General features: G+C 61.4%; 2 protein-coding genes and 1 long non-coding RNA gene across 5 annotated transcripts; 1 reads left to right on the top strand and 2 right to left on the bottom strand.

Moving 5' to 3' along the window:
- Positions 1-311: 311 nt before the first annotated feature.
- GATD1 (glutamine amidotransferase class 1 domain containing 1) lies at positions 312-6,727 on the top strand. 3 transcript variants are annotated; one of them, XM_027051459.2, is made up of 8 exons: positions 313-468; positions 2,137-2,213; positions 2,721-2,826; positions 3,003-3,110; positions 3,811-3,905; positions 4,728-4,821; positions 4,962-5,073; positions 5,165-6,727. In XM_027051459.2, the coding sequence occupies exons 1-8, from the start codon at positions 405-407 to the stop codon at positions 5,169-5,171; spliced, it is 663 nt and encodes a 220-aa protein (XP_026907260.1). In that variant the 5' UTR covers positions 313-404; the 3' UTR covers positions 5,172-6,727. The 3 variants fall into 3 exon arrangements, with proteins under 3 accessions (XP_053058688.1, XP_026907260.1, XP_026907261.1); XM_027051460.2 differs by lacking the exon at positions 5,165-6,727 and having other exon boundaries at positions 4,962-5,077; XM_053202713.1 differs by lacking the exons at positions 4,962-5,073; positions 5,165-6,727 and having other exon boundaries at positions 312-468; positions 3,811-3,901; positions 4,683-4,797.
- Positions 6,728-8,264: 1,537 nt separating this feature from the next.
- Positions 8,265-17,071, bottom strand: TALDO1 (transaldolase 1). Its single transcript, XM_027051456.2, has 8 exons — positions 16,914-17,071; positions 13,621-13,744; positions 12,164-12,271; positions 11,818-11,949; positions 9,217-9,392; positions 8,922-9,119; positions 8,623-8,768; positions 8,265-8,464 (listed from the first exon to the last, which is right to left on the bottom strand). The coding sequence occupies exons 1-8, from the start codon at positions 17,008-17,010 to the stop codon at positions 8,432-8,434; spliced, it is 1,014 nt and encodes a 337-aa protein (XP_026907257.1). The 5' UTR covers positions 17,011-17,071; the 3' UTR covers positions 8,265-8,431.
- A 1,623-nt stretch (positions 17,072-18,694) lies between these two features.
- LOC113596793 (uncharacterized) lies at positions 18,695-22,027 on the bottom strand. The gene is made up of 2 exons (XR_003417628.2): positions 21,409-22,027; positions 18,695-19,593 (listed from the first exon to the last, which is right to left on the bottom strand). It is a non-coding gene; the product is annotated as an uncharacterized LOC113596793 (long non-coding RNA).
- Positions 22,028-25,945: the final 3,918 nt, after the last annotated feature.

The following is a 25,945-nucleotide window of genomic DNA, read 5'->3' as shown; positions in this document are numbered from 1 at the left end:
GGGTCTTCTCTCCCGGTTCACGCTCCTGCCCCAAGGGACGAGGGCGGCACCGTGTTCCTGACTGTGTCCAGGGGCCGGGCCAGGGGTGTGCTCAGGGCCGCTGAGGGGTCCCGCCGGGAAGTCAGCCCGCGCTCTGGGGCCAAGGTCTGAGCCCCCGGACGCCCTCCGCCCCGCTCACGGAGCTGGAGGGGCCTCGGGCCCAAGGCGCAGTCGCACGGGGCGGACTCCGCCCCTGACGCGCGCTGGGGGGCGGGGCCGGGAGGGAGGAGGCACGGCGCGTGAGCCTGGCGCCGCATTGGCCCCGCAGCGAAGCGCCGCGACACGTGACCGGCGATCCCGGCCCGCGCGCGCACACGCACGTACACTTCACGCACGCGCAGGCCGCACCGGCCCCGGCCGAGCCCATGGCGTCCGAGCGGCTGCAGAGCCGGCCCGCCTGCCTGCTGGTGGCCAGCGGCGCCGCCGAGGGTGAGGCTCGCGAGGGCGGGCGGGCGCCCAGCGGCGCCGGCGGGGAGGCAGGTGGAAGCCCCGCCGTGGAGAGGGAGCGTCGCCAGTGTCGCGGGGGCGCTGGCTGACCGCAGGGGGGCCCCGCGCCCCGGCGTTTCTGTGGGAAGAGAGCGGGTCCCGGGCTGGCGCCCTCAGGTGCCGCCTCGGGGGCGGGCAGGCCTCAGTGTGGGGAGGAGCGGGGGGTTTCTGAGGGGCCGGGTGGGGGGGCGGCAGGCCCGGGGGCCGGGGCCTTTCGGAGCAGGTGGGTCATGAGCCTGTGCCCACCTGTCTGCTGGCTGGCCCTGCGCACACCCAGGAGGGTGAGGGGTTGGAGAAGTTTGGTTCTGGGGGCCGGAAATGTGCGGGGGCAGAGAACCCTCAGACCCGCCAGGTGGTGAAGGCACCGGGAGGGGCCGGCGTGGGACTCGAGCAGGACAGCGGGGCTGGTGGGTCTGCGATTCCGTGCAGATTCTCGCTCAGGGCCAGCAGGGAAGGAACGAACCGACGGGCGGGGAGGCAGCTGACTGTCCTGAGCATCTGGGCTTCCTTTGTCGGAGGGAAGTGATGAGCCCTTGGTCACGTGGTGGGGGAGGTGGCGACCCAGGGTTGGGACCTGGGGTCTGGCTCTGGAGCCTGGTCTCCTTGTATTCTAGCGGCGCAAGAGGGTGAGGGAGAGGATTGCAGGTCGTGGAGTCACTGTGTGCTGAGCCCCAGGGGCCCTGAGCGCTGTGCCCACACTGAGGGTGGGAGGAGACACGGGGAAGGGGTCGGTCCTGGAGAGGCAGGTTGGGGGGTACAACCAAAGGTGGCTGCGGAGTGGATGAGGGTGAGGAGGCGTTGGGCCAGCTTGGCTGTGCGGTGCCGAAGGGATGTTGAGGACGTGGGGTGGGGGCACAGCTCTGACCAGGCCACGAGGCACTGTAGGCAGGATGAGGGTTCCCGCCAGAGTCCCTTGAGGAGGCCCTGGGGTGAAGCAGTGTTCAAGGAACTGAGAGCACCATCAGGCAAAGTCTGGGGGTTGATTTGTGGGTACTGTCTTTGCTCAGCGCGTGCACTCTGCTTGATACGTATTAGTACAAAAGGACGAATAAAGATAGAGAAGAGGTTTGGGGGTGGGGTCGGGGATTGGGGTAAAGGTGGAAGGGTGCACACCGATCCCGTTTAGAAGCAGATAGCTCCAGCCCCAGCAGCCAGGAATCTTGTGGGCCAGACGTGGACAGAAGAGGGCTGTGAGCAGCACTGGGGATGGGGGCAGGGTCCGGGAGCCTGGTGAGCAGAGGCCACGTGTCCTTCAGTGAGGGCGAGGCCTGCCCGAGGGGAGTGAAGAGGGTCCTGCTGACCCTTGCCCACCCCCCAGGACATAGGGCTTGCTCAGTGTTGCCTCTCCCTGGCTGAATGTAGGGGGAGTGGGGGGTGGCCTCAGTTGATGCCCTTGGGTTTGCCTTCTGGAAAGGCCTTTAGTAGTCAGGCCAGGGAGAGAGCCTGTCCTTTGGGGGCGGGGCCTGTGGGCTGGGGCTGTGAGAGGGGGTCCTCCATTGGGGTGGGGGACCAGGAGAAGACTCCAGGCTGGAGCTGGGAGTGTGTGCCCTGCCGCCCCTCGTGCTGCCCCCAGAGCCTCGTGGCCTTTTTAGAGCCGTGTTCACCTTGCAGGTGTGTCCGCCCAGTCCTTCCTGCACTGCTTCACGTTGGCTGGCGCCGCCTTCAACCTGCAGGTGGCCACCCCTGGGGTGAGTCCAGCCAGACGCACGGACGGGCTCCCTACCTTTTTGGGGGTGAGGCCGGGGGAGTGCTGTTGGTCTCAGGGAGGAGCAGGGAGCCTCAGGTTGACGTGACCCCGAGAGAGGTGGCCGGGCTGAGGACTCGGACCTTGGTGGCATCGTCAAGCTCTGGCCCCACTGTGGTGCGGGAGACCTTCTGTCGTAGGTCAGCGCCTGCGCACGTGCGCGAGGGTGGTATGGACCTTCACCAGTTCTCCGGTTTTCTCTGGCGTGGGCTTTAGGGGTCACAGCGATGCCTCGAGTGTCTGTCACTTGGCATGTTTCTGTTGTCGTCCCCAGTGGGACGGTTGCTGCCACCTTATAGGTGGGAGACGAGGGCCAGCAAGGGGTGGCTGGGGGGTGCGGCGAGGAGGGGTGAGGGGCTGGGCTGTCGGTGCCTTTGTCCCCGAGCTCTCGTCAGCCTCTGAAGTCCCTGTGAACCGACAGTGGGGTGTCTGCCTCTCGGTGCTCCTGCAGGGGAGGACCATAGACTTCGTGGACGTTAACGAGAGCAACGCCCGCTGGGTGCAGGATTTCCGCCTCAAGGCCTACGCGAGCCCCGCCAAGCTGGAGTCCATTGATGGTGAGGGGCCCCGGGGGCCAGAACCTTGGGGGCTCGAGGTGTGGGATCCCGGGGGGGGTTCGTGGCCTCCAGAGCGCTCCCTTGCTTCTGTTTCTGACACACTTGCCGCGGAGCGCCATGACCGAGCCGCCCGCGTCCTCGCTGTCTGTGACCGAACTGCCGTGGTCTCCCCCCAGGTGCCCGGTACCACGCCCTCCTGATACCCAGCTGTCCCGGGGCCCTGGCCGACCTGGCCAGCAGTGGGTCCCTGGCCCGCATCCTCCAGCACTTCCGCTCAGAGAGCAGTAGGTGACCCCTGGGACTGGGGATGTGCGTGGGGCGGCACCAACGGCCGGGAGAGGCCAGTGGGGATGGTTTGGGGGGGCAGACAGGGCAGACGCAGAGCGCCTCTGACTGACCATCGAGGGCGCACGTGCTTGCACGCACAGGTGCACACACACGCGGTGGGGCGCCCCTCTCTGTGCCCCCCACCATGTGCCCCTCGGTCGCTCCCCCTGTGTGTGACCTCTTCCTGGCCTCCGTGGGGGCTGGTGGCTGTTTCCCCCAGCTCGCTCTGAGGCGGGTGGGCGACCTGCCGGCTTTGTTCGTCACGGGGTTCAGGGCTGGAGGCCAGCAGGGCCAGGAGAAAGGCTGTTCTGTGGAGATGTGGCACGCTGCCCAGACCTGACAGGGATGGGGACAGGATGCTCATTAGGGACCAACAGACAGAAACCCAGGGCTCCACACAGCGACCTTTGTCAGTGGGAACAGGGCCGCCTGTGTCCAGTGTGGTCTGGACAGAGAGTGGTCATTCCCGGCCGCCGCTGCCACCGTGGGAATGCGCTCCAGCTCCCCCCCCCCTGCAGTTTGGTCACTGGGCCCGTCGTGGCCCGTTGGTGGAGGGAGCTCTGACCCGTTGGTGGAGGGAGCTCTGAGCTGGGAGGTGTGGGGAGAGGGGCAGGGGCCCCGGCGGGTGTCGGCCTCAGGCCCCGCCCCTGCTTCCAGAGCCCATCTGTGCTGTTGGTCACGGCGTCGCCGCCCTCTGCTGCGCCACCAATGAGGACCGGTCGTGGGTGTTCCAGGGCTACAGCGTCACAGGGGTGAGTGCGATGCAAGGGAGGGTCCCAGGTCCCAAGCCGTAGAAGGCTTCAGAGGCCCGCATACGTGCTTGGAGGCACAGGGACTGTCCTCTGGCAAGGGTGACAGTCATGTGCCCAGCCCAGGATCATGGGTTTCCAGCCCCAGGCAGTGGTGCTGCTTGCTTGCCCCTCCTCACCCCTCCCCTGCTGCCCCTCCGGGATGGCCCCAGGGCACAGGCACAGGCTCTGGACAGGGGAGGGGAGCACAGGGTGGGGCTCCTAGAGTGTGTGTGTGTGTGTGTGTGTGTGGTGGGGGGGTGACTTTGGGATGCCGGGGAAGGAGCAGGGGTCAGGTCAAGACCTTGCTTTTGTCCTTGTCAAGTGCACGGCACCTTTCGTGTCCAGGACCTGGTCAGACAGGAGGCTGGAGGGAGGGTCCAGACCTTGAGGACTGCGGCCCGACCACTTGGGTCTGCATGGGACCGGCCTGGCCAGTGGTGCGGCCGAGGTTGGGAGGGGGGAGAGCCGCAGGGGCATCTCACTGTGTGCCCCTGCGGCCCTGGGGCAGCTGTACCCACCACCCTGTCCCTGGACTCTGCCCGTTGCTACCGAGGGGCTCAGCCCTGAGGCTGCTCGCCCAGCCCAGCTCCTTCACTGGCTCATGCGCCCTGGGGCCGTGGAGGGGCGCCCGATGGTTTTGTTGTCTGAGCACCTGCGGCGGGAGGGCGGACCCCCTGGAGCAGCGGCGCACAGCCCCAGCCCCGGTGTCCCTGCTTGATTTGGACCTTCCTGACCCCGGGGTGGGAACCCCCTCCCCCCTCCCCCTCCCCCCTCCCCCCGCAGCCCTCTGTGTACGAGCTCGTCAGGGCGCCTGGCTTTGCCCGCCTGCCCCTCATCGTGGAGGACTTCGTGAAGGACGCGGGCGCCAACTTCAGTGGTGAGCTGGGTGGGGGCCGCAACTGCGGCTGAGCCCTGGGGGAGGCCCAGGCCAAGTCCTCCCCAGGCCCCTGCGAGGGGAGAGGGGGGCGAGCCTGGCGCGGGCACTGCCTGAGGCCCACGCTCTTGGGGCCCCTGCAGCCAGCGAGCCTGACGCTGTGCACGTGGTGCTGGACCGCCACCTCGTCACGGGCCAGAACGCCAGCTCCACCGTCCCGGCTGTGCAGAATCTGCTCTTCCTGTGCGGCAGCCGGTGAGGGGCCGTGGGGCAGGGGGGGTGCGGGCTCCTGGCTCCTGGCAGGCCCTTTGCCGGAGCCTGACCCCTGACCTGACCTGTCCTGCAGGAAGTGACATGGCTTCCCGCGGAGCCAGCCGGCCTGCCAGTGGACGCTGCCACCTCAGGCCTCCGGGGACCCTGCTTCCGCGACCGCCCCTGAGAGCGACTTTCCCGGCCCCTGCCTGACCCTGTGGGATTGTTGGGGGCCTCCGGGACTGAGCCCTGAGGGGCGTTTTCTTTGGAGCAGAGGGAGAGCTGAGGGCTGATAGGTGGTCTCTGAGAATTCCAAGTGAGCGTAACGCGCAGAGCGGGTCTGAGTCAGCCGCGGGGGTCCTGGTGTGGGGTCTCGGCGCCCCCTGGTCTTCCTGGGCGCTGGGTCTCTCGCCCTTGCCTGTCCCCGTCCGCCCAGGCTGAGCCTCGCCAGGGCACCGGGATCCCATTTTGTGTGGTGACGGTGCCCGGGCTGCTGCCCCCACCGCTGTGGGTGTTGGGGGGCTGTGCTAGCTCCCGGCCCCCAGAATACCCCCGGATCGGCGGGTGCTGAAGGAGCCGCCCTAATTGTAGTCCTTGCCTGGTGTGTGGTTTCGCATTGTGATGGCGGCACTGCACCAGGCCAGGGTGGACCCAGGGGCAGGTGTCACCACGCTCCTGAGGGAAACGTGCTCGTGCGTCTACAGAGCAGTGCTGCTGGCCCACAGCTGCCGGGCGGCCTCCAGGCTTGCAGCCGCACCTCTGCTTGTGAAGTAGAAGTGACAGCGGCACAGGCCCTACCGGGCGGGAAGCCTTGCATGTGGCCGGCCTGGGTCTGGGGTGGTGGTTGGTCCGCACCATCCAGGACCCCGCAGGCCTTTGCTGGGGAGGCCCCTTCCCGGTGCGTCCGGATCACCCTGTGGTCTCCTCGGGGTGCCTGGCCCAGGCTGCGGCCCACAGTGGGACCTCCAGGAGCCGCCCGGGCCTTCTTGTGGGTCCCACCGTCCGCCAGCCCCTCCCCGTCTGGGCCCAGCTCTGCACCCAGCCCCTTGGAACAAAGGAGGAGCAAAGAAGCAAGGCATCCCTGGGTCTCAGGCCGCTCCTTCCAGTGCCGCAGACCACTCTGAGATGCTCCCATGCCCCCTCCACTTCGGGTGTTTGCTGGGAGCACCGTACCAGGAGCTCCTGACACTGCTGTCGCCCTGCTCTGTGCCCACTGCGGGCTGCCCACCCGCACCCAGGGGCCTTGGTCCTACTCTGCCTGCACGGATCACCGCAGGTTTCTTAAAGATCACGCCTCGTGGGTGTCATCTGTACCATCTACAGAGAGCTGGTGATGGTTTTGCTTCTGAGTGTCAGATCAAGGTGCCGGCGGGCCCTGCTGAGCGCCCCATACAGCCGCTTCCTGGGCAGCCGCTGTGGCTCGGCCCTGGCTTTGCCAGGTCAGGGTGTAGGGCTGGGGGTGCCTCCAGGCTTCGAGAAACGCGGGCCCCCCCTGCAAGGGGCAGGGTGTGGGTGTGGGCGGCCTGCTGCTCTGGGATGCCCCCACATGCCTAGGGCTTTAAAACAGACCCTGACGTCCGCCTGCAGGAAACGACCTACGGGAACAACGCGTAAGCATCTGTAGCAGCATTAGTCACAATAACAAACGTAAAACAAATTGTAGTTTCCACGACCCGTGTAATTTTTTTTGTTTATTTTGAGAGTGAGTGCGAATGGGGAAGGTGCAGAGAAAGAGGGAGACAGACTCTAAGCAGGTTCCATGCCATCAGCACAGCGCCTGGCATGGGGCTTGAACCCATGGACCGTGGGATCATGATCTGGGCGGAAACCAAGAGTTGGATGCTTAACCAGCAGAGCTCCCCAGGCGCCCCAACCCGAGCATTCTCACTACCAGGCGATACTAACGTCCAGGTGGTAGAGCAACGAAGCTCTGAGAACATCCTCCAGACTGGACCCTGAGAACATCATGCAAAGGAGCCAGATGTCAAGGGCCATGTGTGCGAGCCTATTACCCAAACTACCTAGAAAACCCAAAGTACCGTTTGTGGGTGGGAGGCTGGGGCGAAGGAACAGGAAACCTTTCAGGGTGGGGGCAGCGTTTCGGAGCTCCGTGGTCTGCAGGGTCTAAGTACTAATGTCACCAGCCCGTACATGTGGGTGAGTGGGTGCGCTCAATGCATGTTGATCGTACCCAGTCACACAGACCCGAGGCCCGGGGTTGGGATTGGGGGCAGATTCCAAGTCCTAGGGTGCAGCCTCTTGACCAGCTTGGAGGGGAAGGCCTGGCCCCAGCCTGCCTGTCAGCCGAGGCCTCGATGAGCCTCGGGTACAAAGCCGCCAGTCACACACCCAGCAGCCCCCCCCTGCTGTGACCTGCCTGCCCCCTGCACACCCTAAGGTGGTTCTCAGCAGAGGGTGGGCCAGCTGGGGCCAGGCTTGTGCACCTGAGGTGATGCAGCCCACCGTGGGCCCTGTGCCCAGAACCCCACCCTTGGCAAGGTGGCCATTCTGGAACCAACACCACGCCCTGATGCTCTGGCCCCAGCAGAAAGTTGGGGGGGCCTGGGCATCTCTAGAAAGCTGTGGGGAACAGCTTTGTGCACTTGGCACTCCCAGGGAGAAGGGGGCACTGGCCTCCCTGCTGGCCCTTAGTGGGACCCAGGGCTGTGTCTCAGGGCTGTCCCTGACCCCTGTCTTCACCTGCACAGACCCAGAATGGTCAGCCGGAACCCTCCCTACCTGGAGGGCAGGTGGGTAGCCTGTGACCCTAACGTGACCTCTTCTGGGCAGCCTTGCCCAGCCTCCTGTGCCTCTTCTGGTGGGACAGAGGGGCTACCCCGGGGGCCCCCGTCACTGTCCCCAACAAGCCCTTCCCGGTGTAGTAGGTGGTGCGCCAGTGGACATGTCCATTCGAGGCCACGCCACACTGGGCACTCAGGGATCGGAGGTAACAGCCAGCACATACCCAACCGTCCCCCCGGGTGGCACCCACATGGGAACCAAAGCAGCAAGGACGCCCCTGGGTGCTCCCGCCCCCTGGCTCCAGCCGCACTCAGCACAGGCTCCAGGCCCAGGTGAGGGCCTGTAACTGCATCACCCCAGCTGGACTCCGGTTGTAGCCTTGGTTGTAGCCAAAGGCGGGGGCAGCGGTGCTGGGGGGAGGGGCTGCGGCGAGTCAGGAACGGAGCACAAGAAAAGTGATTGCTTTAATGAGTTAGGCAAAATTTTACACAGAATCTAGGATCCATCCGGGCTCCAACCAGTAAAAAACGCACAATTCATCGCCAGGCCTATCCCTCGCCCCCTCAGGTGGTGCAGATCCGTGCTCCGGCCTCAGGCACCTCCAGCCTCAGGCACCGGGCTACTTTCCGTTCTCTGCGCCGAACATGCGTTCCTAGGGAGGGAGAGGGAAAAGTGTGACAGGTGCCAGGAAAGGCCTTCGGGACCGGGGCTGCGCCAGAGTCCGCCTGCCCAGGCTGCCAGAGGCGCCGACACCCCCGAGTCCCCAGGGGAGGTCCCAGCCCTGCCTGACTCGAGCCCTGGGGCGCTCACCATCAGCACCCGCTCCAGCTTCACGGCGTCGGCAGCAAACTTGCGGATGCCGTCCGAGAGCTTCTCCACGGCCATCTGGTCTTCGTTGTGCAGCCAGCGGAAGGCCTTCTCATCCAGGTGCACCTTCTCCAGGTCGCTCGCCTGGGCTGGGAGCACGGGCATCACCCAGGGCCTTCTGCACCGCCCCCCACCCCGTGCCCCTCCAGGCCCCAGGCCCTTGGGCTCCAGACACAGGTGGGACGCGGTCCCCGCCCCTGGGCTGCACCTGCCCCGCGGTGACCAGGGTGAGACGGCCTTACCCGCCTTGGCCGACAGCATGGGTGCCAGCTTGCTGTTGTCCTTGAGCAGCTCCCCCAGCAGCTTGGGCGAGATGGTGAGGAAGTCACAGCCCGCCAGCGCCTTGATCTCGCCGGTGTTGCGGAAGGAGGCGCCCATGACGATGGTCTTGTAGCCAAACTTCTTGTAGTAGTTGTAGATCTTGGTGACGCTCTTCACTCCTGCGGTGACACACACCGGGTTCCTGAGTGGCCTCCCCGCCGACAGCGCCGCCCAGAGCCGCCACCCCCCGACCCTGCGCCCCGCCGCGCCCCTCACCGGGGTCCTCCAGGGGCTCGTAGGCCTTCTTGTCTGTGTTGGCCACGTGCCAGTCGAGGATGCGCCCCACGAAGGGGGAGATGAGCGTCACCCCCGCCTCGGCGCAGGCCACGGCCTGGGCAAAGGAGAAGAGCAGCGTCATGTTGCAGTGGATGCCGTGCTGCTCTTCCAGCTCCCTGAGGGGACAGGGCGGGGTGAGCCAGGCCGGGGGGCCCCGGGAACCTGCGCGGGACCCCGTGTGACCTGGAAAGAGGCTCGCGATTCACTCAGGGGACAGGCGGGATCGGGGCGGTCCCCCCTCCCCCCCCACGGCACCCACATCTGCCACAGTCACCCGGGCTCTCCCTGGCCAGTGGGTGATGGGTGACTGGGATTTTCGTCAAACCCGCATTTCAAAACAGAGGGAAAAGGCAAGACAGGACCCCTGGGAGCCACAGTGGGCCTCTCCGGCCCAGACACGCACATCTGCACCTGGGACCCCAGTCCCACGCCACCTCCCAGAGCTGGCCGGGGCCGGACACCGCGGACTCACCTGACCACGGTACCATCCCGCCCTCTGTCCCCCACCCCCTCCCCGCATCCTGCAGCCTCCCTGCGTCACCACCCACCAGGACGTGCTGGGGTTGACCCGAGATAGGGCAATGCCCACTCTGCCACACGCTGCGGAGTGAGCTGGGACGGCCGAGCCTGTGCTCAGGCCCCTCTAGGCACATTTCTACCCCAAGGGACAGCTTCCAAGTGGCCTCCATGGCAGCGTTCGAGAAGTATGGCTGAAGAGAGCGAGGACTGGGCGGCGGTGGGTGGCCAGCCTCTACCACGTCTCGTGCATGGCACAGCCATACGTGTTCCCGGCGCGGGCACCCACAGCTCAGGCCGGCCCACGGGAGGTGCCGCGCTTGAGGCCAGGCCCTCCTATGACCACCACCTCGATGACCCCGGCAGCTGCGCGGGTCCGACCTGACTGGCTAAGTGGAGGCGTTTTCGGAAGCGGCCGGTGGGGCGCTCTGGGAAGGTGGCTTTATCAAAGTGTGAGACAGGAGACAGACACTGTGGGGAAACAGTCCCTGAGCAGAGGACTCACGAAGGACAGGACTCTGTTCCATCTAACACGGAGATGGTGAAAGACAGAGTGCAGAAGAAACAAGCCAGATTTGGCAGCGAAGGACACAGTCGACGCAGCTAATCCTCAAGAGGACTCTGGTCTGATCTGGACGGGGCTCCGTCTGCACAGCAAGTTTCCACCGACCACGAGGACTGCGCATGGGCGCCGCCCAGCCTTGCGTGTGGCACGCCACGTGCCATCGGCACGGCCCCGGGCTCTGCTTACTTAGCCCAGGCGCCCACGTGCTGACCGTGCTACTCGGGGAGGTTTGCAGCCTCGTGGCACCATGTGGATGTGGCCTCAGAAGCGGCTCGGACACGGGGCACCTCGCTAGCTCAGTCGGTTCCGGGTCTGACTGGCCCAGGTGATGATCTCGTGGTTTGTGGGTTTGAGCCCCACGTCGGGCTCTATGCTGACAGCCTGGAGCCTGCTTCGGATTCTGTGTCTCCCTCTCTCTCTCCCTCTGCCCCTCCCCTGCTTGTGCTCTGTCTCTGTCTCAAGAATAAATAAAAACATTAAAACAAAACAAAACAGAAGTGGCTGGGACACATCTCAGCCCCATCCTGACCCGGATCTCAGTCTGTCTGCACGAGTGTGTGTCGGAGGCGGTGCCCAGGACCCTGGGATGTGCAGCTGCCTGTACGTGTCCATGTTAATGGCACTTTCTTTCCGGCCTGGCCATGCTGCCCAAGGACTCGGGACACTTGCGGGAGCAACGAGCCGCAGAGGGCTCGGGAAAGGGATGTGGTGAGCGGGACCAACTGACTCGGGGTCAAGAATAATTTCTAGGGTTCCCAAAAGATTTTCCAAACACTGCTGACAGAAATGACAAGTATCAAAGTAAAGGAGAAAAAACTATGGCCGCAGATGGCATAGCCGGTGGGACATGGCCGGGAACCCTACCCCCATGAGCGTGTCCCCAAGACGTATGCCACGTGCCCAAACCTGGACACGGACGTTCAAGGCAGCATCACCCGTGACGGCCCCAAAGGAGGACACACAAAATGTGGTGTAGATACAAGGGAGCATTAGCCTTAACAGGGACACAGCCCAGACACACGCTGCCACTTGGGTGAACCTCGAACACCTGCCACGTGAGGGAAGCCAGACACAAAAGGTCACGTGTTCTGTGATTCTGTTGACGTGAGACCCGCGGAACAGGCAAAGCCAAAGAGACAGAAAGCGGGTGAGTGGCCACAGGTGTTAAGGGGCCCAGAAAACCCACGCCCCATCGTGCGTGAGATGCCCTCGCTGGCACGGAGGCTCAGGTGTCGGTGGCCTCTGGGCAGGGACCGCTCGGGGCAGCTCAGCACATCTAGGACGACAACCAGTCGGCTCTTTACAGGTGGTGCCGGCAGGAGGACGGGAGCCTGGGGCCTCACGGAGGCCTCGCGCCTCTCTGGACGCGGCCACCCCGTACCCCGCCACCGGGAGGAGGGCCCCCCACGCGGCGCCCACCCCGGAACCTCCTGCAGAATTCCCCTCGCAGGGGTACTTACTTTCCGGCCTGAATCCCTTCCCAGGTGGATGACAGCTTTATAAGGACCTGGTCCTTGCTGATCCCGGCCTCCTGGTAGAGCTCGATGAGGCGCCTGGCACGGACCACCATGGCATCCTTGTCGAAGGACAACCTAGGACAACAAGGAGCAGCCTCGCCTCACGACACCCACCGAGAAGGACCAGCCTGGAGCCCGGCTCACCCTCACACCCCTCCAGGGGCCTACGCAGGACACAGGCTGGACACCAGTCGCTGAACAGGGGGCACCGCCCCGCTCTCCTCACTGAGCGAGGCTGTGGCACGACGCGGGCCTACGGACCCCCGAGCCCGTCCACCCGAGTCCTCACCTGGCATCCACTTCTGTGGATACACGGCCCGGAACCTTCTTCAATATTTCTGCTCCAAACAACACAAAAAGCTTATCCATAGCATTTTTAATCTGTTCCTCCTGTGACCTAAAATTCAAGGGAAAAAATTAGGTCAAAAGCTTGTTAGTTTTAAGGGCACGGGATTCTACAAAACAAATTCCTTTCCCTCATCTTCCCCCCCTTTTTCTAATGTTTATTTATGTATTTTGAGAGAGAGAAAGAGAGAGAGCAGGAACGGGGGGAGGGGCACAGAGAGACTCTCAAGCAGGCTCCGCACTGTCAGCGCAGAGCCCTACACGGGGCTTGATCTCAGGAACCATGAGATCACCACCTGAACTGAAATCAGGAGTCGGATGCTTAACCGACTAACCCCCCCCAGGCGCCCCTCGTCTTCCTGTTCTTAAACAAACAAGAAAACCCCAAGAAAACAAAACACACACTTTTTCCCCTGAACTATGGTAAAACACACACAGCATAACAGTCACCACCGTAACCATGTCTAAGAGCTCAGCTCGGGCATGCCAACGCTACCGTCTGCCTGCGGAACTTCCATCGTTCCAAACTGAATCCCTGCACCTTGTGGCCCTTGACAAAAATAACCTCCTCCGTCCCCTTGCAGTGGCCTGGGCAGGTGAGTGCGGAGCGCAGTGGTTTCCAAAACGGCCCCCCGTCCGGGGGTCCTCGCCAGCCCAGCGCACACGGGAAAATCTCCACCCCGTGCATTGTGGGCGAGGACCCGTGGGGGGTGGCTGGACACAGGGATCGCTAAGAGCACCACCTGGTCACCCAATGCCAGAAGCACCGAGGCCTTGGGGACACAACGAGGTGAAAGAGCATGAGAAGGGACAGGCAGCTGGCTGAGGCGGGGGCCGTCCCTGGTGGAGGGCAGGGCACACATCACGCCCGCACGCCGCCCCGACCCGCGCATCCCCCAGGTACTCGCTCAGCTGTGCACTGTCACCCTGATGAAAACTTAAAGTGACATCAGGAAGGGGTATGTGGAGGGGGAGGAGCAGGGACAGATGGTAGATGGGCACCAGGGAACGTTCTAGGAGGTTCACGTACTCCAGGACCGGATTGTGGGGACGGCTGCACCACTGAATACATTTATCAGAACACACAGAGCTGTGCGCTTGGCGAGTCTTACTCTAGTAAAGCTGTTAAGAGATAATAAAATGACAGAAGGCAGGTCGGTGATCGCCGGGGCCGGGAGACTCGCCACAAGAGGGGAGGGAGGTGCTGCACCTTAACTGGGGAGTTTACAGAGGGTACACGCTCCGGTAAACGACATTCATTGAACCGGGCACGTCCTATGGCTGCAGTTTCCTCCATGTAAATGACACTCTGAGAAAGTTGATAAAAACAAACATAAAAAACCCAGCTTCCAGAGTCTAAGAGGCTCAAGAACTAAAATGCGGTTGCGGCCCTGAGCTCACCCGCCCAGCTTCTTGCCGTAGGCGATGGCCTCGTCCAGCAGCCCCTCGTAGGCGGGCATCTGTGCCGCGGCCAGGATCAGGGAGGGGTTGGTGGTGGCGTCCTGGGGCTTGTACTCATCGATGGCTAGGGAAAAGATCAAGGAGGGCAGGAGAGTCGGTGGGGTGCTCGCTCCCCCCCCCCCCCCAGTCCTCCACGAGTCCCCGAGACACGGACACAGAGTCGCACTTTGCACACATTCCTTCCCTGTCCCGGAAGGCTGGGCAAGGGGCGGCGGTTTGCACAATAACAAAACAACAACCAAGATTAAGGCCAGAGATCAAATAGAAATGTGCTCCTGTGAGGGCTGGTTCACCGCTGAGGCGCAAGGGAGGCCGGGAGGCGCTGGAAGAAGCTGGAAAGGCACTTCCTGCTGCCACACCGGGGCCAGCAGGCACGCGGGCAAGTCAGCGAGTGACAGCACGCGGTTACATTCAACGACCACTTGCCTTCGTTCCACTCTCCTTTCTTTTTTCACCCTAGCTTGTTCTTAGTAAACAAGCCAGGAATGAGGAGAGACCAAGGAGGCTGAACCTGGAGCCTCACCGACCCGACGCTGTCAGGGCCGAGTGTGGACGAGCAGGGCCGGCCGACAGCCACCACCCCCACCCCGCCCCCTGCATCACGCTGCTCACCTCTGGAGGGTTGGCTGGGGCGGTAAACTGACTGCGTGACTGAAAGGTAGCATTTTCAAAGTGCCCTTTGATGACAAGAGTACAGAGACGGAGAACAGATTGGGGGCTTCCAGGAACGGGGAAGGGGGGCAGCTCTCAGGGGCCCAAGGGACGTCTGTGTTCTAACTGTCCGGGGACACAAGAGTCTACGCGTGTTATCACTCACTGTGGGCAATGCTGCTCCCCACCCCCTTTCAGGTTTCAAGCTGGTGAACACTGAGCCACGCCTGCCACCGTGCTGGCACCAAGTTCCTGCTTCTAACAGTACACCCACGGTCACATATAATGTCACCTCTGGCGGACAGCAGGCGAGTATACATGGGATTCTATGGGCTAATTTCACAACTTCCTGGGAGTCTATATTTCAAAATAATAAGAAGTGCTCTGGGGTGGTGTTTATGCAGGTGTGTCAAAATTCACGGAGGAATGCACTGAAATGGTGCCTTTTGTTACATAAAATTAGGTCTTGGTAAGGCTGACTTTCAGCAAACTTAAGAACAAAACCAATACTTATCTTGAGTCAACATGTGGGCTTCAGGGTCCAGGGAACTTAAACCGAATGTGAAACTGGGGGGTAGGGGCATTGTTCAGTAAAGAGCATCCATGGCTTTGATTGTATTTTCAAAGAGGTGTATGACCCACCCCACCCCCAACTCCTGCCAAGGTCACTTTACAAAATGACCACAAAACCGGATACTCAATTTACAACTATGTAATGTTTACGGATATACGTTATTAACTAATGCACATTTGTTAAAAATAAAAAATGATGGGCACCTGGGTGGCTCAGTGGTTAAGCATCTGACTTCAGCTCAGGTCATGATCTCACAGTTCGTGGGTTCGAGCCCCGCATCAGGCTCTGTGCTAACAGCGTGGAGCCTGGGGCCTCCTTCGGATTCTGTGTCTCCCTCTCTCTCTGCCCCTCCCCTGCTCGTGCTTTCTCTCTCTCTCTCTCAAAAATAAATAAACATTAAAAAAATATGTCAACACTTGGGTTTAGTTTAATTGTTAATGTTTATTCACTTTTGAGAGAGACAGAGCATGAGCAGGGGAGGGGCAGAGAGAGAGGGAGACCCAGAATCCCAAGCAGGCTTCAGGCTCCAACCTGTCAGCAGAGAGCCCGACGCGGGGCTCGAAGTCATAAACTGCGGGATCATGACCTGAGCCAAAGTGGGACACTTAACTGCCTGAACCACCCAGGCACCCCTAGATATTTCTTTCTTTTTTTTTTATTATTCTTGAGGAGACAGAGAATTCCAAACAGGTTCATTCAATAAGTGCCCAAATCTTCATTTCGGCTCAGGTGGTGATATCACGGTTCGTGAGTTCCAGCCCCGTGTCAGGCTCTGGGCTGACACTGTGGAGCCTGCTTCGGATTTTGTGTCGCTCACTCTCTCTGCCTCCCCCACATTCTCTCTCTCTCTCAAGAATAAATAAATAGGGGCTCCTGGGTAGCTCAGTCGGTTAAGCCTCCAACTTCAGCTCAGGTCACCATCTCACCGTCTGTGAGTTCGAGCCCCGCGTCGGGCTCTGGGCTGATGGCTCAGAGCCTGGAGCCTGCTTCCGATTCTGTGTCTCCCTCTCTCTCTGCCCCTTCCCCGTTCATGCCCTGTCTCTCTCTGTCTCAAAAATAAATAAACGTTAAAAAAAAAAAAAGAATAAATAAATAAACATTAAAAAAAAAAAAAAAAGGCAGCCAAATGTGCGCGTTCACTCTCCTAGATAAACAACCCTCTTACTCAGAGTTGCCAAAGAGGAATTAAGGCCTGTTTGTCAAGCCACCATGAGAAAGCAGAAAAGAAAGGAAGTCACTCTGTATTGTGTGCCCCACAACACTCATCCCATGAGCGTTTCACAATTTTCCTGAAAATCTTGTTTGTTAGGCTGGGCACAGAGCGCTAGGGATTAACGGTATCGCCCTTCCCTCCGCCCGTCTGTGTTTCCCTGGTTCTCGCCGGTGAGCACAAGTCTAACTCCGGAAAATCTAAATTTCAACAGCAGGACAACCTTTGCTTTCCTAGGAGCACTGAGCTTTACCCACGCAGTGCCGCGGCCCCAGGCTGTGGATGTCCACCCAGGGGGACACCCTGCCACTGACAGTCACCTGCGGCTATGGCTGTCCCCGGCAGGGTGGGATGATGTGCAACAGGACATTGCAAAAGCTGGTCTTTCTGGGCCCAGAACTGACTCAAGTTCCTGCTCAGTAGGTCAACCTGTGCCGAATAAACCTGCACCTCGTGGGCAAGGGGTCCAGGTGGAAACCAGTTCCAGGTCCTCCTTGAATTTCTTCCTCAGCATAAAGCCTCGGAAAGCCCTCCCGGGGTTCCCAACAGCTCGGAGGGGGCCCCCTGCCCACCCCAGCCTGCTGCGCTCTTCAACCGCTCCCCTCAGCCCCTGCGCGCCCTCCTCCCCTACCCGCACCGGCCCTCCCCGCTTCGGGACCCCCGATCCCGGGCCCGCGCCCCCCTCAGGACCCCGATTCCCCGGCCGCCTCGCCCCCCCCCGCGCCCCCCCCCCGGGCCCCGCCGGCCCTCCGCGTCCACGAACACCCGCCCCCAGCACGGCCAGTCAGCGCGCCTCACCGTGGAAGTCGCCCGTGTCGGCCACCACGGTGGTGAACTGCTTGAGCTGCTCCAGCGCGCTCTCCATCCTCTGCCGCTTTACCGGGGAGCCCGACATGGCGAAGCGGCGGCGGAGCGCGGCGGCCCACAATGCCCCGGGGGCCCCTCCGCGCCGGCCAATCGGAGAGCGGCGCGGGAAGGCGGGGCCGAGGGCGCCTCCGCCGCCGGGCGAAGCCCCGCCCGGGCGACGAAGCCCCGCCCGGGCGACGAAGCCCCGCCCGGGCGACGAAGCCCCGCCCGGGCGACGAAGCCCCGCCCCGGCGACGAAGCCCCGCCCCGGTTAGAGTGGGCCTGTGTCCCTGTCCCCCAGTCTTCGTGGGGCTGCAGGCGTCCGGGATGCACCTCCCGCCCGCAGCCTGGCCCGGCGCCCCCTCCAGGCCCTCACTCCCAAGACAGACGTGCTCATTGCCTGGGAAGGAGCCGGCTGGAGACTAGGGCCCTGTGGATTCATTCTCTCCTGCACAGATCCAGAGCCCTTCCTTGCCTTTGGTTCTGGGAATCTGTCCCAGATAAGGAACATGAAGTTCAGAAAGTGTCCCAAAGGCACTATCCATGAAATCTGTCGCAGGAAGCATATGACTGCTGGTTTCATATAGGTTGTTTCTCTCTCTCTTTTTCTTAATGTTTATTTATTTTTGAAGGAAAGAGAGACAGGGTGTGAGCGGGGGAGGGGCCGAGAGAGAGGGAGACACAGAATCCGAAGCAGGTTCCAGGCTCCGAGCTGTCAGCACGGAGCCCGACGCGGGGCTCGACCTCACGAACCATGAGATCATGACCAGCGCCGAAGTCAGATGCCTAGCCGACTGAGCCACCCAGGCGCCCTTCTCTCTCTCTTAATGGCTATGTGGTTCTTCATTCTGGACCAAGTTTTTTGTCAGATGTGTATGTATTGTAGGTGTTTCCTCCAAGTCCGTGGCTTATCTTTTCATTTTCTTCACAGTATTTTTAATGAGAAATTTTAAATTTTAATGAAATTCAACATAACAATTTTTAATTTTATGGTAAGTGCTTTTTTGTATCTTCTCTAAAAATATCTTTGCTTACTGCCAAGTGACAAAAACACTTTCTGATGGTTTCTTTTAGAGATGTTTTAGTTTGACTTTCATATTAGTTTGTATTTTTTTACGTTTATTTATTTATTTTTAGAGAGAGAGAGAGAGAGAGAGAGAGAGAGACAGAGAGAGCATGAGCAGGGGAGGGCAGAGAGAGAGGGAGAAAGATAAAATCCCAAGCAGGCTCCACACTGTCGGTGCAGAGAACAGCGCAGGGCTTGAACCCGCAAACTGCAAGATCGTGACCCGAGCTGAAGTCACGCTCAACTGAATGAGCCACCCAGGAGCCCCTGGCTTTCGTGTTCGTCTTTGATGAATCTCGGATTGATTTTGTGCATGGTATGAGGTAGAGGTCAGGGGTCATTTTTCTCTACTTGGTCAATCTTTGTTGAAAGAACCTTCCACTCGTCATGGAAATACAAAAATAGGAAAGACACGCCACAGAAGAAGCTGATTAAATTAAAACCACAGGGAAATATCTCCAATCTCTTACTCAAATGGCAAAAATACCCAAAGGCCAGCAGTCCCCAGCGCGGGGGAGGCCGTGGAGGAGTGGAACTCTGGAATGTACCATGGTGCGAATGAACTGTTGGGGGAAGTTTCGTGGTTTCTCATATGAAATTCAGCACCTACTGACCACGCGAACCAGCCCTTCTGCTCCTCCGATAAAAACACGTCCACACAACAAGCTGCACACAGATAATCAGAGAAGTTTTATTCCAGCCCCAAACTGGAAACAACCCAACATCCGTCAGCAGGAGAAGGGGACAGGCCGGTGGCCCCATGCAGGGAAGTGCTACCCTGCGACGACAGGAAGGGCTAGTGAGCCCGGCAGTGCCCTGCACCACGCTCAGGAGCACTGTGCTGCCTGAAAGGAGCCAGACACCGAAGGACGCGTGCCAAGGATTCCGGCGTGTGAAGTTCACGGACAGGCGGGCTGCCTCCGGGGGAGGCTGGAGCTGACCAGAAGGGCCACAGGGGAGCTTTCTGGTGCGATAGAAATACTCGCCCCAGATGCTTAGGAGTGTGGGCAGGTGAGTAGCAACAGGTCCCAGGAACTCTCGACATGTCCGTTCTCTCCCCGCCCAGACCCACCGAGCCAGGAGCCGTGGGGCAGCGAGGAAGCTTTCCCGGCATGTGAGCGTCTGAAAACCTCAGCCCTGGATCTTTAAGGGGCAGCGGACACTCAGTGGAGACATTTGTCAAAACACTGAAATGTGCACTTCACTGTATCAAGTAAGACCAAAAAAAAAAAAAAAAAGACAATTACAGCAAAACAAAACAAAATACGAACCATCACAAACAGCCCCTGTTTGGCAGCTGCCTGCTCGTTCTGAACGTGACGGCCTAGAGGGGACAGTCTCGCAGATGCAGAAAAACGCGTGCCGGGTCAGTAAGGTGTGGCAGCGGTGTAGGGCCCGTGCCCCGCGTTGTGGCCTGGGAGGCGGAAGGCCGGGGGCGAAGGCAATCTGCGGCTCCGGGGGAAGGACCGGCTGGTTCGCCTGTGGAGACCTCGCCCTGGCTGTCCTTGTGCTGGCGCTCGCCCTCCCTTGGCCGAGGCCAGCAAGACGCTGGGCACGGTTTACTGCCTGCGGGGTGAGAACGAGATGGGTGTGCGTGCAGGTCCAACCCCTGGTGCGATTCCCCGGAGGCGGGAGCTCTCACGGGCCCTTTTTGCAGATGCAGAACTAGGCGCTGGGTCAGCAAGAGAGGAGGACATCCCGAGGGGCCTAGCCCTCAGTCACTCTCAGAGGCTGCCTGACTGCCAGGGCAGAGGAGGGAAGGGTCCGTGGACTTTGCACCTGCTAATCGCACTGACTCAGGGAAGGCCGGGACTGTTTCCTCCAGCCTTGCACGGAAGGGGCCGTGCCCGTCCCTCAGCCTTCCGGAAGCCCCGGGAAGCCTCGCCCCTTGCTGCTGTGTTCACCACACGCCCGCATTTAGGAAGGTAGGTCTGTAAAACTTTGTCCTCAATACGGTCATCCCACTTTGCAATTAAAAACCTGGAATCATCACCCGACATTTACAATCATCAGGGGACGCCTTCCCAGGGGCACCTCAGGCCTCCCTTCCCACAGATAATTGGGCCGCTCTCTGGGCCAGCCATCCCCCCGGAAAGGCAGACGATGCTGGGCCTCGACGGCTGGATCCCTGCCCCAGAAAAGTCAATGGTGCCCCTGGGGGGAGGCCCAGAGCAAGGACAGTGGCGGTGAAGGCGTATTTGCTCCCTTGCTGCCAACTCCAAGATCCCAGTGTGTGTGTGCTTCAGGAAGGGGGGGGTGGCGGCTAGAACCCAGAGGGACCCATAAGTCACTATATTGCCACACGGATGTTCTCACAGAAGCCCAGACAGTAGTCTTAAAGGGCCAGAGTTTGGGGCGCCTGGGTGGCTCAGTCGGTTAAGCGTCCGACTTCAGCTCAGGTCACGATCTCGCGGTCTGTGAGTTCGAGCCCCGCGTCGGGCTCTGGGCTGATGGCTCAGAGTCTGGAGCCTGCTTCCGATTCTGTGTCTCCCTCTCTCTCTGCCCCTTCCCCATTCATGCTCTGTCTCTCTCTGTCTCAAAAATAAATAAACGTTAAAAAAAAATTAAAAAAAAAAATTTAAAAAAAAGGGGCGCCTGGGTGGCGCAGTCGGTTAAGCGTCCGACTTCAGCCAGGTCACGATCTCGCGGTCCGTGAGTTCGAGCCCCGCGTCAGGCTCTGGGCTGATGGCTCGGAGCCTGGAGCCTGTTTCCCATTCTGTGTCTCCCTCTCTCTCTGCCCCTCCCCCGTTCATGCTCTGTCTCTCTCTGTCCCAAAAATAAAATCAAAAACGTTGAAAAAAAAAAAAAAAGGGCCAGAGTTTGAAATGTAAGTTTTGGCGGAGGGGGGGAGGGGGGTGAAGGGGTGAAGCCAAAGCTTCAGAGTTATAGAAGCAGAGGGTGAGGAGGGGAGCTTGGGGGGTCTGGGGGAACATCTGGAGGCCTGCTGGCCAGCTCTGGCCCCATCCAGGAGGGCTAAGGTGGGGGCCAGGGGCCCGGCCCCTGTGCCTCAGCCCGCCCTGGCTCAGCCCTCCCCAGCATACCCCGAAGCCCTGATCCAGCAGGCCTGTGCAGCAGAAGACAGGGATGACACCCAGGGCCGTCTCGCTCGGGCTGCAGGGGACCCCCAGGAGCCTCGCTGGCACCTCTACCCAGGTGCCTGGTGTACGGAGCCCTGGGGACAGATCAGGCGGGGTCAGTGGGCGGGGGGCCGGCCTGGGAAGTCCAGCCTCACCGCAGGCCTTGGAAGCTGTAGTCGGCCCACACAGCCTGGCATTCGTGGGAGGGGCCCCAGGACTGCGGCCAGACCAGGACAGCCCCAGGGCCCGTGGCAGGAAAGAAGAGGGGCGGCTGAATGGATGCCGACGCTGTGCAGCCACATACCAGGAGCCGCGGGCCGGGCTGCCCACGGCAGCTTCAGAATAGGCCTCTGTGCATGTGAAACGGCGCCTCACGCAGAGTGTCCCGAGTCCTCTCTTTCAGCAAGAGCTGAGCTCTCTCTGGGCGCTGAGCGGGAGCACGGCGGATCTGCCGCGCGGGCCGACCGGGTGTGGGGACCAGGAAGCCCGTAGGGCAGAGGCCATTGGTCTGTGCAGAGCAGGGACAGGCAACAGGGAGGCCTTGCTGAGAAGCTGGCCTTGGAGCAAAGGCTCCAGGGCCTGGAGGAGAGCCAAGCAGGGCATCGCAGACCATCCCGCCCTCCACAGGGACCTGGGTCAGAGCCCGGAGGGCTTGGAGCACGGGGCATTGGCAGCGGGGGGGGGGGGGGGGGGGGATGGGGTAGGACTTGGGTTTTATCTTTTTATTTATTTTGGAGTTTTATTTATTTAGGTAATCTCTACACCCCAGATGGGGCTCAAACTCACGACCCCAAGATCAAGAGTCACATGCTCCACCGACTGAACCAGTCAGGCGCCCCAGGACTTAGGTTTTAAAGGATCTGTCTAGGGGCTCCTGGGTGGCTCAGTAGGTTGAGAGTCTGACTTCGGCTCAGGTCATGATCTCCCGGCTTGTGGGTTCCAGCCCCGCGTCGGGCTCTCTGCTGACAGCTCAGAGCTGCTTCGGATCCTCTGCCTCCCTCTCTCTCTGCCCCTCCCCTGCTGGTGCTTCAGCTCTGTCTCAAAAATCAATAAATAAATGTCAAAAAAAATACACGATCTCTCCGGGCCCCTGTGTCATGTCAGACTGACGCTGGGGGGGGGGGGGGGAGGGGCCACCGCTTTTCCCAGGGGCAGGGACAGTGGGTGAGGCCGCAAGCAGAGCTCTGCTGGTAGAGCTGGCTGTGCGGGAAGGTGGGGAGGGGGGGTGGCGAGCAGGTCAAGGGTGGGGGGGCAGGGGCACCCTCTGGTTTAGGTGCGAGGGGAGCAGCAGGAGGGTTAGAGGTCTAGAGCTCAGGTCTGGGGCTAGCCTGGAGAGGCACTGGGTGTGGGAGCATCGCTGGGGGGAGCGTGGATGGACCCGGGGGACGTGATGCTCACGTGTGATCCCCTCACACGAGGTCCCTGGAGTCTCCAGATTCCCGGAGACGGAGAGTGGACGGTGGGCGCCGGGGCTGGGGGAGAGGCCGGGGGTCCGTGTTTCACGGGGACAGAGCTTCCGTTTGGGAAGATGGAAAGTTCTGGAGACGGAGGGTGGGGATGGGCGCACAATGGCGTGAAGGTGCTTAGCGCCCCTGAGCTGCACGCTTAAGAGTCGGCGAAGACGGTACTTTCTATGTTGTGTGTATTTTATCACAATTACAAAATAAAAAGAATCTGGGAGCGGCCTAGCTGGGTGGCTCTGCCCGGGCTGTGTCACCCGCAGGTGTAGACGGAGCCACTGCACCCTGTCCCACCCTCGTGGCCATGGCAGGAGGCCCCTGTTTGCAGCCACGGGTGCCTCCCCACGGCTGGCTTGTCCTTGTTGGCGACCTTGGGCTGGGGCAGGTGAGGCTTGCCTTAAAAACTCTCTTGCACTTTTTAAACTTCCTGCTTAAAGACGCGAGCGGCGACCACGAGCGGCATTCGGGGCAATGCACGCAGGTTGTGAGGACAGAAACGCGCTGGTTGGAAGGACCCACGCCTGTCAGGACAGCGGTTACTCTGGCGGTCGGGCCGCCAGACTCAAGGTCATGGGCGGGAGGGCGAGTATTTGGTCGTCTGAATCTGTTCCTGCTCTTTTTAATTTATACGTTGCTTCCCTTTCAGATCCATTTCCTGCCACTAAGGAGCGCTTCCAGCGCCTACGCTTACTCGGTTTACTCGCCTTCTCGCAAGAGGTGTATCCTTTCTGAATCTCGATTCTTCTCTTTTCATCCGCGTGCTTCGTTCGCACGGTGTGACTGTCACCCTCTCATTTCCTCACTGAGCACCCTCTCCCACATGCACCTGCATTCAGTTTCTCCCCCTGCCTGGCTCTGCTGTGGCACCCACACGCCGCTCCCCTGCTCCCCACACCCACAGGGGGCCCTCGCCCCTCCCCCGTGTGCCCGCCACGGAGGGTCCCGGGGGGGGGGGGGCGCGCTCCCGGGGACACGCAGACCCCGGGGGCCGTCCACGCGCCCGTCAACCTTGGCCATTGGCCAGCTTCCTGCGTTTGCCGCTTCCCTCTGCCTTTCTCTGCAGGCTCACTTCGAGCACCTGCTCCGGGGTGGCCGGGTGGGGGGGGAGGGAACTTGCGGCTCCCCCACAGCTGCCCACGCACAGCTCGGCCATTTCCCACCGCGAGTGTGGGCTCCTGTTTCTCGGCAGGGGTGCACCTGTGGAGTCCACGTCAATGGTCTCAAACCGGGGCCTCGGGACCCTTTCACACAGTCAAAAATTATCGAGGGTCCCGGGGAAGTTTTGTTTACGTAGGTTACCTCTATCGATGTTTACTATAGCAGAAAATACAACTACGAAAATGGAAAGGCACGCGCTTATCCTTCCTTCAACAACAGCACCGATAGACCAGGCGCCGAACCACCCACAGCACACAGCTCGTCAGCGGCACGAGGCAGGAAACACTGGGAAGATGTTGTTTTGGGGGTTTCCTGAGGCTGTGGCCCCGGGGCCGGAGGTAGCCGCGGCTCAAGCAGGTGCGTGGATCCCCCGGTCACTTCCAACCCTCTACGCACCCGCCAGTCCTGAAGGAATAGGTCTCGCGTTTGCCCAGTCCTCGTCAAGCGTCTAAAAACCCTGGCTTAATCCAGACCCTGAAACCTCACGGTACCCCACCTCGCCCGCTCACCCCTCAGACCCCGCTAAGTGTCAACAGGCAGGTGAGCCCCTGTAGCTCGAGATCGAGCCACAGTCACATGGTGGTATCTTGGGGAGCCAGCACTCGATGCGCAACGAGCGCATTTCAGCGCAAAACAGGTCCTCTTCAAACAACATGGCGAGAGGAGGGGCATCGACGTGTGTTGTGCAGATCTGGACGCCGGGCTTCATGCAGGAAGGAAAAGGAAAAGCCTCTTTTTAAATGGCAGGGAAGCCTCCCCACTCCCTGGCCGCCCGTGCGGGCTCAGCCATGGGATGTGAGATCAGCTGTCAGGGAGGGGGAGAGGGGAGCCACGCCGGTCGCGGGAGGGCCACAAAGACGCGCCTGTCCCCGAGACAGAGACGGGCGTTGTCTAAGGAGACGTTCGCTCCAGCGTAGCAGGGCACAGGACGGATGCCGGACGGCAGCCCACCCCCTTACCCAGTGTGCCGCTCCTGGCTCCGCCCATGGTCAGACGCTCTGTGGTCCCCACCACCCCTCCAGACCCTCCTCTTCCCTGCTTGGCCAGTCCAGTGTGGGAGGCGAGGAGGTGAGAGGTTAGGGACACAAATCAGGCCAAACCGCCTTGGAGTCCGACTCCTCCCCTGCTCTGGGGCCCTAGGCAAGTGGCCTGGCCCCTCTGTGCCTTGTTCTTCAGCCTTGCCTACTTCACAGACACTGAGGTCACCAGGGGGCCAGGGAGGGCGGAGCTCGGACATCCCCAGTCTGGGAGCCCTGTACAGCAGTGCCCTCAGAGCAGAGAGCACAGTGACTCCTCACAGCTGTCCTGAAAGCTATGGGACTCTGGGCCCATCACTGCGCTCCCCAGCGCGAAGGCAGTGTCCCCAAAGCCCGTACCATCCTGGTGAAGGCAGAACCCTGCTGGGTGGGGGCAGGGGGCGGGCGAGTGGGGGGACTGGGAGCAGGGGGAGCCGGGGTCCCCACCACTGCTCCAAAGGAGGGGTTCAGCCAAATAGGGCTGTGGCGGGGTGGGGGGGGGCGTCCAGTCAGAGGCCTATCCCTCCCGGTGGCTCCGGACTGAAGGTAGCTGTGGGTTTCTGGAAGGAGAGCCAACACCCCATCTGATCCCTTTTCCTTCTGCGTACTATTTCCCTGTCTCCCGGGTTCTGCCTGGGAGGATCGACCTTCCTCTCCCAGCCTCGGGTCTGGGGGAGGACCTTCCTCTCCTGGGGTGAGGAGGCCCCAGTGGTCAAGGCTGGGTGGTGGTCCAGAGGGCACGGCAGTCCCAGCTCCTGCTGACCCAGCCCTGCTGCCTAGACTTGGCCCCACATGGCCTGTCCCAGCTGAGAGTTGGGGCTTCTGAGGCCTGAGGGCGGTGCCGGGCTCAGCGCCAGACCGGACGACAGCCCTCTCTGTCCCCCAATCCCACAGGTACAACCTCTGCCTCCGAGCCCCCTGCGGTTGTCCTGCCCGCCACATAGAGACCCCAGGACTGGTCCACCAGCTGCTTGGGGGAAACACGGGTGGAGATGCCCCCCATCCCGCCAGGTACTAGGGTGCCCCCTGGACGCCAAGCACCACAGCACTCAGAGCTGCCAGCAGAGGGCGCCAGAGGCCTCTTCCGAGGGTGGGGCCCATGTGAGCTCAGGTGGGCACTGGCCTGCGGTCAAGTGTCCTGGGGTGCAGAGCGCAGCCCACTGTGTGCTCAGGGACCCCTCCACTCCTGCACTGACGCCATCACAGC

The sequence above is a fragment of the Acinonyx jubatus genome, chromosome D1 (assembly GCF_027475565.1).
Source record: "Acinonyx jubatus isolate Ajub_Pintada_27869175 chromosome D1, VMU_Ajub_asm_v1.0, whole genome shotgun sequence".
Lineage (NCBI taxonomy): Eukaryota > Metazoa > Chordata > Mammalia > Carnivora > Felidae > Acinonyx > Acinonyx jubatus.
This window is presented reverse-complemented; position numbering and strand designations above follow the sequence as displayed.

What these genes read in the sequence shown, in the direction of transcription:
- GATD1 (XM_027051459.2), top strand. Translation starts at nt 405, where the DNA reads ATGGCGTCCGAGCGGCTGCAGAGCCGGCCCGCCTGCCTGCTGGTGGCC. An exon ending in CAAGCTGGAGTCCATTGATG is followed by an intron (nt 2,827 to 3,002) that starts GTGAGGGGCCCC and finishes GTCTCCCCCCAG; the next exon opens with GTGCCCGGTACCACGCCCTC. An exon ending in CGCGGGCGCCAACTTCAGTG is followed by an intron (nt 4,822 to 4,961) that starts GTGAGCTGGGTG and finishes GGGCCCCTGCAG; the next exon opens with CCAGCGAGCCTGACGCTGTG.
- TALDO1 (XM_027051456.2), bottom strand. Translation starts at nt 17,010, where the DNA reads ATGTCGGGCTCCCCGGTAAAGCGGCAGAGGATGGAGAGCGCGCTGGAG. An exon ending in TCCACAGAAGTGGATGCCAG is followed by an intron (nt 11,950 to 12,163) that starts GTGAGGACTCGG and finishes TTGTTGTCCTAG; the next exon opens with GTTGTCCTTCGACAAGGATG. An exon ending in AGCTGGAGCGGGTGCTGATG is followed by an intron (nt 8,465 to 8,622) that starts GTGAGCGCCCCA and finishes CTCCCTCCCTAG; the next exon opens with GAACGCATGTTCGGCGCAGA.